Source organism: Rhineura floridana, chromosome 11, assembly GCF_030035675.1.
Source record: "Rhineura floridana isolate rRhiFlo1 chromosome 11, rRhiFlo1.hap2, whole genome shotgun sequence".
NCBI classification, from domain to species: domain Eukaryota; kingdom Metazoa; phylum Chordata; class Lepidosauria; order Squamata; family Rhineuridae; genus Rhineura; species Rhineura floridana.
In genome coordinates this window covers 7,097,549-7,109,145 of record NC_084490.1, presented here as the reverse complement: position 1 = coordinate 7,109,145, position 11,597 = coordinate 7,097,549, and the positions used below count along the sequence as shown (strand labels likewise).

General features: G+C 40.0%; 1 gene segment (V, D, J or C); it reads left to right on the top strand.

Moving 5' to 3' along the window:
* The first annotated feature begins 10,722 nt into the window (after window positions 1-10,722).
* On the top strand, window positions 10,723-11,296 carry LOC133366871 (immunoglobulin heavy variable 3-21-like). The segment is given in 2 exon segments: window positions 10,723-10,822; window positions 10,908-11,296. Coding segments are annotated over 2 exon segments (435 nt in total).
* The last annotated feature ends 301 nt before the right edge of the window (window positions 11,297-11,597 follow it).

Sequence of the window (11,597 nt, the reverse complement as noted above, 5' to 3'; positions counted from 1 at the left end):
ACAAACAGGCAGAGACTATGCAAGGAAATACAGATGAGAAATACATAATCCACTACTGTGTCTAAACGGTGTACGAGGAGGAACATGAAAAATGAACGGATCTAAACTTAATATTTTTCCCATGATCCGTCTCTCTGGCCTAAATAAATAAATTTATTTTGGTCAAGGACCAGCCAGAATCTCTCTGGCCTAAGACATGGCTTTTCTTTTATTTATCCCAGTACCACCCAAAAGCTTCTGTAAAGCTCCTGTAAATAAGGGTGGGTGAACAAACACGCTTATCAGAGCAATCAACAACACAATACATTTTCAGAATGATGTGAAGACAACAGTGGGCCCAATGGGATCACCTCCACCTTTTTGTGAAGAAGCTGATCTCGCTCACAGAAAACTCTCCACCCAACCCCTCTCTGCAAAAGGCCTCCTTCCTTCATGCTGAGAGCTTTATGCAGTGGAGAGGTATGCATGGCTAAGGACATCAAATCTACTATACATTTTGGGAAATTGTTTGTCCCAGTTGTTAGAACCCTAAATGCAACTGGACTTCCCGGAAGGAGTGCTGGCTGGTGGTTGTCTCTGAGGGAGCTCTGCCTCAGAGGAAGCTTTTTTCAGTTATAAGCCGGTCATAAGAACATAAGAACATAAGAAGAGCCTGCTGGATCAGGCCAGTGGCCCATCTAGTCCAGCATCCTGTTCTCACAGTGGCCAACCAGGTGCCTGGGGGAAGCCCGCAAGCAGGACCCGAGTGCAAGAACACTCTCCCCTCCTGAGGCTTCCGGCAACTGGTTTTCAGAAGCATGCTGCCTCTGACTAGGGTGGCAGAGCACAGCCATCATGGCTAGTAGCCATTGATAGCCCTGTCCTCCATGAATTTGTCTAATCTTCTTTTAAAGCCATCCAAGCTGGTGGCCATTACTGCATCTTGTGGGAGAAAATTCCATAGTTTAACTATGCGCTGAGTAAAGAAGTACTTCCTTTTGTCTGTCCTGAATCTTCCAACATTCAGCTTCTTTGAATGTCCACGAGTTCTAGTATTATGAGAGAGGGAGAAGAACTTTTCTCTATCCACTTTTTCAATGCCATGCATAATTTTATACACTTCTATCATGTCTCCTCTGACCCGCCTTTTCTCTAAACTAAAAAGCCCCAAATGCTGCAACCTTTCCTCGTAAGGGAGTCGCTCCATCCCCTTGATCATTCTGGTTGCCCTCTTCTGAACCTTTTCCAACTCTAGAATATCCTTTCTGAGATGAGGCGACCAGAACTGTACACAGTATTCCAAATGCGGCCGCACCATAGATTTATACAACGGCATTATGATATCGGCTGTTTTATTTTCAATACCTTTCCTAATTATCGCTAGCATGGAATTTGCCTTTTTCACAGCTGCCGCACACTGGGTCAACATTTTCATCGTGCTGTCCACCACAATCCCGAGGTCTCTCTCCTGGTCGGTCACCGCCAGTTCAGACCCCATGAGCGTATATGTGAAATTCAGATTTTTTGCTCCAATATGCATAATTTTACACTTGTTTATATTGAATTGCATTTGCCATTTTTCTGCCCATTCACTCAGTTTGGAGAGGTCTTTTTGGAGCTCTTCGCAATCCCTTTTTGTTTTAACAACCCTGAATAATTTAGTGTCGTCAGCAAACTTGGCCACTTCACTGCTCACTCCTAATTCTAGGTCATTAATGAACAAGTTGAAAAGTACAGGTCCCAATACCGATCCTTGAGGGACTCCACTTTCTACAGCCCTCCATTGGGAGAACTGTCCGTTTATTCCTACTCTCTGCTTTCTGCTTCTTAACCAATTCCTTATCCACAAGAGGACCTCTCCTCTTATTCCATGACTGCTAAGCTTCCTCAGAAGCCTTTGGTGAGGTACCTTGTCAAACACTTTTTGAAAGTCTAAGTACACTATGTCCACTGGATCACCTCTATCTATATGCTTGTTGACACTCTCAAAGAATTCTAATAGGTTACTGAGACAGGACTTTCCCTTGCAGAAGCCATGCTGGCTCTGCTTCAGCAAGGCTTGTTCTTCTATGTGCTTAGTTAATCTAGCTTTAATCATACTTTCTACCAGTTTTCCAGGGACAGAAGTTAAGCTACCTGGCCTGTAATTTCCGGGATCCCCTCTGGATCCCTTTTTGAAGATTGGCGTTACATTTGCCACTTTCCAGTCCTCAGGCACGGAGGAGGACCCGAGGGACAAGTTACATATTTTAGTTAGCAGATCAGCAATTTCACCTTTGAGTTCTTTGAGAACTCTCGGGTGGATGCCATCCAGGCCCGGTGATTTGTCAGTTTTTATATTGTCCATTAAGCTTAGAACTTCCTCTCTCGTTACCACTATTTGTCTTAGTTCCTCAGAATCCCTTCCTGCAAATGTTAGTTCAGGTTCAGGGATCTGCCCTATATCTTCCACTGTGAAGACAGATGCAAAGAATTCATTTAGCTTCTCTGCAATCTCCTTATCGTTCTTTAGTACACCTTTGACTCCCTTATCATCCAAGGATCCAATTGCCTCCCTAGATGGTCTCCTGCTTTGAATGTATTTATAGAATTTTTTGTTGTTGGTTTTTATGTTCTTAGCAATGTGCTCCTCAAATTCTTTTTTAGCATCCCTTATTGTCTTCTTGCATTTCTTTTGCCAGAGTTTGTGTTTTTTATTTTCTTCATTTGGACAAGACTTCCATTTTCTGAAGGAAGACTTTTTGCCTCTAAGAGCTTCCTTGACTTTGCTCGTTAACCATGCTGGCATCTTCTTGGCCCTGGCGGTACCTTTTCTGATCTGCGGTATGCACTCCAGTTGAGCTTCTAATATAGTGTTTTTAAACAACTTCCAAGCATTTTCGAGTGATGTGACCCTCTGGACTTTGTTCTTCAGCTTTCTTTTTACCAATCCCCTCATTTTTGTGAAGTTTCCTCTTTTGAAGTCAAATGTGACCGTGTTGGATTTTCTTGGCAATTGGCCAGTTACACGTATGTTTAATTTAATAGCACTGTGGTCACTGCTCCCAATCGGTTCAACAACACTTACATCCCGCACCAGGTCCCGGTCCCCACTGAGGATTAAGTCCAGGGTTGCTGTCCCTCTGGTCTTTTCCATGACCAACTGATCTAGGGAATAGTCATTTAGAATATCTAGAAACTTTGCTTCTAGAGGAATCTAGAAACTTTGCGGTCAAGAGGAATCTTTGACTGGCGTAAATGTTCTCCAAGATAAAAGGGAACCGAAGAGATTATCCATGAAACTTCGTTGAGCTGTAGATGGCTGGATTTGATCAGGAATCCCCTGAGATAAGAAGGCATATCTAGCAGCGGAAGACGGAGTCCGGATTTCCAACAAGCTGTGCTGAAAATAAGTGAGACTTTTTTTTCTTTCAAAAAACATTTTTAACGAGCGCCTCCTTCTGTCTAAATCTTATCATTTGACTTAAATTACTACCGTAAAAGAGACTTGTTTACGAATCAGCAATTCAGAAATCTGGGTGAGTCACACTTTTTTTCTTTTATATAAAGTTAAGGAAGAAGGGAGCAATTAAAAGAACTTGTTTTATTTTTATGACAAAAAGCTGGCTTAAATTTGGAATTACAAAGATTAAAATGGATAAGAGGCAACTTATTAGATAAGATAATTTGATTATTTGAAGGAAATATATCTGAGACTATTTTTTTATTCCTTTTTTCTTGGATTATTTTTTTTGAACGAATCTGCTGTTCGTGTATGTTACTAGCTGTTGGATGCTGAGAACTGGATTTGTTTTACATTCCTGAATGTGCTGGAGATAAGAACCGTGCTGGTTAGATCATATTAACAGGCCTGGAATATTAACTCTTTTATTGTTGGAGGAAAAAAAGAAACAGTTTGCCTCTAAGTTTGGGAACATTGACTAATAATAGAAAAGGGGTTTTTTTTTTTTTTTTACAAGAATGACATCCAGGAAAGCAGCTAAAGTTTTAGAGCGAAGAGGTTCAATTGATACACAAGAAGGGATAGACATGTTCCAGAAAATCATGGAGGGGATTAATGATTTTAAACAAGAGATGAAACAAGAGATGAAAGAGGACAGACAAGTTTTTAAAGATGAATTTCGTAATATGAAAAAGGATTTTAAAGATTTGAAAGATCATATCAAAACAGAAGTGGATCAGATTAAAGACACAATTGGGCAACTAACACAGGATGTAAAAAATGTTAAAGACAAGGTGCAAACCTTGGAGAATAGAACAGATATTTTAAATGTGGAATTGGAAAAAAATTTGGACTATATTGCCGTTATGGAACTCAGAGATAAAGAACATTGCTTGAGATTCCGTGCAATTCCTGAGGGAACAGGTGAAGATATTAGAGAGAAAATTGCTAATGCCTTGGTAAAATCCTTGGATTGGGATGAAGATCAGATAGAATTTGAAATAGATAAAGTTTATAGAATTAATTCCAGATACGCAACAATGAAAAAAATCCCAAGAGATGTGCTTGTTTACTTTCTAGAAAAGAGGACCAGAGAAATGGTTTTGCAACATCATTTTAACAATGTCTTCAAAATTGACGGTAAAGAAATACTGGTGATGAAGGAAATTCCTATTAGACTTCTACGTAAGAGAAAAGAATATGCTTTCTTCACAGAAAAACTCAAACAATGTAAAATTCAATTTAGATGGGATGTTCCAGAGGGAGTGATCTTTACATTTAGACAACAGAAGTATCGACTGAATACTGTTCAAAAAGCAAGGGATTTCTTGAGAAAAGCCTCAAAAGACATGGAAGAAGACAAATTCAAAGACATGGATATAATTCCTGGGAAACAAAGTCAACAGAAACAGGTAGAGGAAGAAAAGGATGATGATGAATTAAAGGGAGCAACAGGTACAGACTTTTCTAAAATATATGCCTAAAAATGGATTACAAATTTCTAACTTGGAATATAAATGGAGCTAATACGTCGCAGAAGAGAAAGAAAGTATTTCATTATTTGAAAAAATTAAAATTGGATATAATTTGTTTACAAGAAACTCATATTAAGAAGAAAGATTCTAAATATTTGATCAGTAAAAATTTGGGTGAAGAATTTATTTCGGCAGGATCTAAAAAAAAATGGTGTTGTTCTTTATATTAACTCACAGTTGTCTCCTAAACTGATATTATTGGATGATAGTGGCAGATTTGTGGGAGTCAAAATCACCATACAGGGTACAAAAATTTTGATAGTGGGCATTTATGCCCCTAATGAAGATAAAACAAGGTTTTATACAGGACTCATGGAAAAATTATCAGAGTTTGCATATGATCATTGGTGTGTCATGGGTGATTGGAATAGGGTAATTTCACCAAAAATGGATAGACTTTCTGAGAAAAATATTAAAGAGACACAGGGCAAACTGCCGAAGATCTGCTTTGAATTGATGGAAAATTTAGAATTGGTGGATGCTTGGAGATATATAAATGACAATGCAAAGGAATTTACTTACTTTTCAGAAAGACATAAAACATTTTCAAGGATTGATATGATTTGGATGTCTAAAAATTTAGTGAAAGACATTTCCAAGATGGATGTATTACCAAAAACATTTTCGGATCATAACCCTGTGATATTGACTTTAAAAAAAATAATCTTGGATTTAGATGGAGACTAAATGAATCTTTATTACAGAATGATAAAGTAGTACAAGAATGTAAGAAGAAATTAAAAGAGTTTTTTGAACACAATTTATACAAAGGAACAGATGAAAATATTGTTTGGGATACAAGTAAAGCATTTATGAGGGGATATTTTATTAAATGTAATTCTGAACTAAAAAAGAAGAAACAACAGAAAATGCAATTAATTTTGGAAGAAATAGAACCCTAAATGCAACTATACAGTGACTAATACATAGGGACAAAGAGAACTATTACAATAGTTACTGTATAGAAATAGAAGAGGACAACAGTAAGGGTAGAACAAGAGCCTGTTACAAAAGATTAGAGAAATAAAAGGGAAACTTAAACCAAGAGTAGGGATGTTGAATAATCAACAGGGAAACACACTGAATGACCGAGATGAAATAAAAGGAAGATGAAAGCAATACACTGAACTCTATAAAAGGATGACAGAGTCATTCATGGAGGAACCGTATGATGAAGAACCAGAAATTTTAGAATGTGAGGTGAAAGCTACTCTTAAAATACTTGGAAGAACTAAATCACCAGGAACAGATGGCATACCAATAGAGTTGCTACAAGCTACTGAGACTGAGTCTGTCCAAAGTTTGACAAAAAATTGTCAACAAATATAGAAAAGAAAACAATGGCCCACAGACTGGAAGTGTTCATTATACATCCCAATTCCAAAGAAAAGGGATCCCAGGAAATGCAGTAATTATAGAACTATTGCCTTAATATCCCATGCAGATAAAGTAATGCTCAAGATTCTACAATAAAGGCTCTTACCATATATAAAGCAAGAAGTGCCGGATGTCCAAGCTGGATTTAGAAAGGGAAGAAGTACTAGAGATCATATTGCAAACATACGTTGGATAATGGAACGGACAGTGAAAAAAGCGGATAAGAGAAAAATTGACTCCTTTGAAATGTGGTGGAGGAGAGCTTTGTGCATACCATGGATTGTGAAAAAGACCAATAATTGGGTGTTAGAACAAATTAAACCAGAACTACTACTAGAAGCTAAAATGATGAAACTGAGGTTATCATACTTAGGACACATAATGAGAAGACATGATTCACTAGAAAAGACAATAATGCTGGGAAAAACAGAAGGGAGTGGAAAAAGAGGAAGGCCAAACAAGAGATGGATTGACTCCATAAAGGAAGCCACAGACCTGAACTTACAAGATCTGAACAGGGTGGTTTATAACAGATGCTTTTGGAGGTCGCTGATTCATCGGGTCACCATAAATCAGAATCAACTTGAAGGCATAAAACAACAACAACAACACTTGTACATTTGGACCAGTGATCCCAGTGACTTCCGGGAAGGGTGACTTCGCTTGTGCCTGCTTTTGAGACGGGCTCCCGCCTCAGAAGAAGCTTATTCAGATATAAATCAGTCAGAACATTTTTTTTTTTTTGACTGATGAAATTTCTCCCGGGCAGGGAGAAACGTAGAGATCAACCTCAAAAGCCTGTTTTTGTTGGGAGGACTGGATTTCATTAATTTATGAGAAAAGGTCCAGCCAGCAATGCCGGACGGACTTCCGAACAAGCTCCATCTGATTAATGTGACACGTTTATCTTTTCTTCAAAGAGAAAACGGACTAACAGGCAAGCACCCTTCTTTCTATTCTTTTTTTTACTTGGTTTAAATTGTTGCAGCAAAAAGAGATTTGTCAAATGAATCAGCTTTAAAGAACTTCTGGGTGAGCTATAACTCTTCTCTGTTATTCACGAAATTAACAGCTTATCTCTGTTTTTATTGCAAAAAGCTCACTGAGTCATTCTTAAGTGTGGTTTGCAGAAGTGTGAATCATACTTGCATGCTCACCAAAAAGCCAGGTTTGGGCAGACTCCTATCACGTATACTTTAAGTTCACTGGTGGCATGTGAGATGGGGTACTGCCGCTGTGCTGGCTTCATGGCTATGGGGGTGCTGCTGAGACTAGGATGAGATGGGGAAGGGCAATGCCAAGGTTGTGGGAAGGCTGATGATGGGTGCAAGTGCATACACATCTGTTGTCACTGCTGCCACCACTAGCACTTTCCCTGACCTCACCATCACCCTGCCCTATCCCGGTCTCTGTAAGCAGTAGCACCACCAAAGCTATGAGACCACCTCACGCAGCGCAACTGTTTCAGTGACTAATTCAGATTTGGCATGGCGTATTGCAGGGTGAGGGACTCAGAGATGAACAGCCAAAACACCCCTTGGGCCACTGGGCCACTGTCATGTGAACTCAAAGGAGACAGGGCCACCCACATCCCTCGCTTTCTCTTCCCTACCAACCACTCAACCAGCAAGAGTAGATGGACAGAAGACAATAATCTGATATGAGCCTACCCAGACCCTAGATCTTCTTCAGAGGCCCTTCTCCAGGTCCCCCATCTCAGGGACACTGGAGGGGGGGCTTTTCAGTTGTAGCTCCCCATCTGTGGAATGCTCCCCCTAGCAGGGTCTAGTTGGCACCTTCATTGGCATCTGTTTGGTGCCAGGTAAAGACATATCTTCCCTTCCTCAGGCATTTAGTAGACAGAGATGATGTTGTTTTGTTATTAGCATGCTGTCAAGCTTCCTCTGGCTGTTGTGTAATGTTTGGTTCATTTTTAATGACATTTTGCATCTGCATTTATGTTCTTAATATAAGTTGCTTGAAGACCTACGGGTAACAAGTGAATAGAAATTGTCATTGCCGTCATCATCATCATCATTATCATAACAACAACAATCTACAAAATAAATTGTCCCAGGTGACTCAAGACATTGAGCCCTCACAGACAAATTGAAGTTCCTCCCTTTTCCAGCAATGCTACTGCACATCTCAAGGATTCTTATCCGACATTAATATTGTCCCTTCTTATGCAGGCATATTTTTGTCTTCCTATTTAAGTCCTCAATGCAGACATCTTGGAAGGGCACCCAGAGTGCCTTTCAGACCGATCCGACCGTACCACTAGGCTTTCCGTATGGCTTATACTGATTGCACTGGCTGCCTCCTCCTCAAGGACTCTACAACATATTATTGATTGATTGATTGATTGATTATTTAATTTATATCCGGCCCTTCCTCCCAGCAGGAGCCCAGGGCGGCAAACAGAAGCGCTAAAAACACTTTAAAACATCATAAAAACAGATCTTAAAATACATTAAAGCAAAACAACATTAAAACATTTTTTTTAAAAAAAGAATCTTTTAAAAAGGGTTAAAAACATTATTAAAAAACATATTATGTCACTTAAAGTAGTTTTCATAAGAAAATCATGAGCTAATCATTTCTACTTTTTTCTTCCCCGGCCAAGTGTACTTTCATAGGTAGTTCTAACCCATTCCTCAGATCCAGTTTTGAAAAAGCCAGGAGAATCCCATAGGCTGACCTGTGCAATCACTGGGCTTGATCTCAGCAGCTACTGGATGGGGTGGATCATAAAGGATTGGAATGGCTTGTGGTGTATCATGATACTCGTTCTGGGAACACCTATTCCTCTGCAGTCCAAGAGTGATTCATGGCCTCTAAGAGAGGATCGTACTTCTAACCGCAAATGAATGGCTTGAAAGGAGAAGACAGAGCCATGTATTATTGTGCAAGAACGAGACATAGCGATGGAAATCCCACTAGACTTCAGTCAAACACCCTTCAGTGCATTAAACTTTATCAAAGAATTACCAAAGGGGGCAGAAGAGAGCCATAAACCAGAAACTCCCAGAAAAGAGCAGATAAGCCAAGGAAAGACATACTGCAATACTGATTCATAATACTATATATTAGTTATTGTTTAACCAAACCTGTCTTCAACCTGTTGTGAGTCATCCAACCCACTTGACCGGATCGCAGCAACACCACCCCACCCAATCTATTCTTTCATCTCACACACAAATTCCAAAATTCCCTCAAGATTCCCACAATATTTGTGTTCCTTCAAGAATGCTGAGGAAGGACCAACGGTCTCTCTCTCTCTCATTCACACACACACACATACACACAAGCATGGTTTATTTTAATACACCCAATGAGCAGAATTCCTAGAAACATAATTTATTCAGCTTCCTTGATTCATTTTCTTTCCTCTCTGTGACCTATGGATAACCTGTTATTAAATGGGGGGGGATACGCTGAGAAACCCAGAGTTCAGCAAAGGAGAGCTGGACCGAGGGCGTGTACATGAAAGTCATCCAGACATCATCTAAGGAGATGCTGACATGTGAACAAGACCCCCTTTGCTTGAGGGTAATCTTTAGTGATCTAATCAGAGTAAAGGACTTTTTAGTATCCTGTTGGTAATAAAATCCATAGTTCAATAAGCACACTTGCCTTTCATATGTGCTGTTTTACACATTATAGGAAACCAGCTTCCCTTTCATTTGAGATAGGGAGAAACAAGGAACAACATTAGTGAAGGATCATCTAGGTCAAGGAATTGGGAAACAAAAATCTGACTCAAACTGCCTTTGATATGGATGTGGATACTTTATAGAAAATTAAAAACATGTGGATACCTTGTACACATCTATCATAGCTGAGTAAGCAGAAGTCAATATAGCCAGTATATACAAAAACTCCTTGGTTGGGACATACTTTTTGGTTTCTTTTGGACCATCTAGGTCAGCCTTCCCTAGTCTGGTGCACTCCAGATGTTTTGGACCACAACTCCCATCAGCCCCAGCGCTGGAAACTGTAATCCAAAGTATCTGGACGGCACTAGGTTGTTAAAGGTCTATTACAATGTTATGCCCTACTTCTGGATATTTAGTCAATCCATGGCGATTGCCTATCTATTCCGTGGTTGACAGCAACAAGAGAATTTAATATTCACTCATTGCTAATTGGCAAGATTTTATTTAATGCTGACATCAATCTTCCTGTCAAATATCTTGAGCCAACCTTTCCTGCTCTGTTCCTCCCCATAATTATTGCCAGCGATCCTTTGCCAGTCTGGACTCTGAATGAGATTGGGTTGCCAAAGGCCTGTGCTGCTCTCTTATCTTGAGGGTCATGCAAATATCTGGACAGTTTCCTCTTCAAAGCTGCCTCATAATCTCCCTGCACCAGCTACGCCCATATACACAACCCTGTGTGGCCACATTCTGCGTAATCTTTTTCCAAGCAACAGTATTGGAAATGGCATTTTGGCTTCAATGCATTTTCTTTTTTGCAGTATTCAAAGGTACTTTTTTCTTCTTTCAAATAGAGAACCTTGACATTTCAGTTCTTAATGTGCCTGAAGTATAAGTTTTGGACTTTCTTTCCAGGTGTCCAGTCAGAAATCCAGCTCACGGAATCTGGAGGGGATGTCAAAAGGCCTGGAGAGTCCCTCCGCCTCTCCTGCCAAGCCTCTGGGTTCACCTTCAGCAGCTATGCAATGAACTGGGTGAGACAAGCTCCTGGAAAGGGCCTGGAATGGGTGGCCTTTATACATACACAATCATCTCCCATTTACTACTCGGATTCAGTGAAGGGGCGATTCACCATCTCTAGGGATGATTCAAGCAGCCAGCTCTACTTGCAAATGAACAACCTGAAACCAGAGGACACCGCTGTGTACTACTGTGTGAGAGACACAGTGAGAGGAACTGAATCTATGCTTCAACAAAAACTTTCCCATGCAGCTTTATTAGAATGTCATTCCTGTTCATGGTGAGATAAATGGATAGTTAGAGCAGAAATTTGCAATAGACAAAGTTGTTTAGCTTTAGTTTTGGATTTGAACTGCACTCTTTTTTGGGGGAGTTGGGAATCAGTAAACCACTTCAGGTGTTCTTAAACTCTACCCATGAATGGAGTGTGGATGCACTTCCCCCTATACCTTTGACCTTCCCAGCCTGAGCAGGAAGGCTTGAAGTTGGTTTGCAAGAGCATCTGGCTAGTCATAGAGCATTCTTGATCATGGGGAGTACTGTAAGCCTATTCAATCAAAGGTGCTTCAAGACCCTCTTCAGATG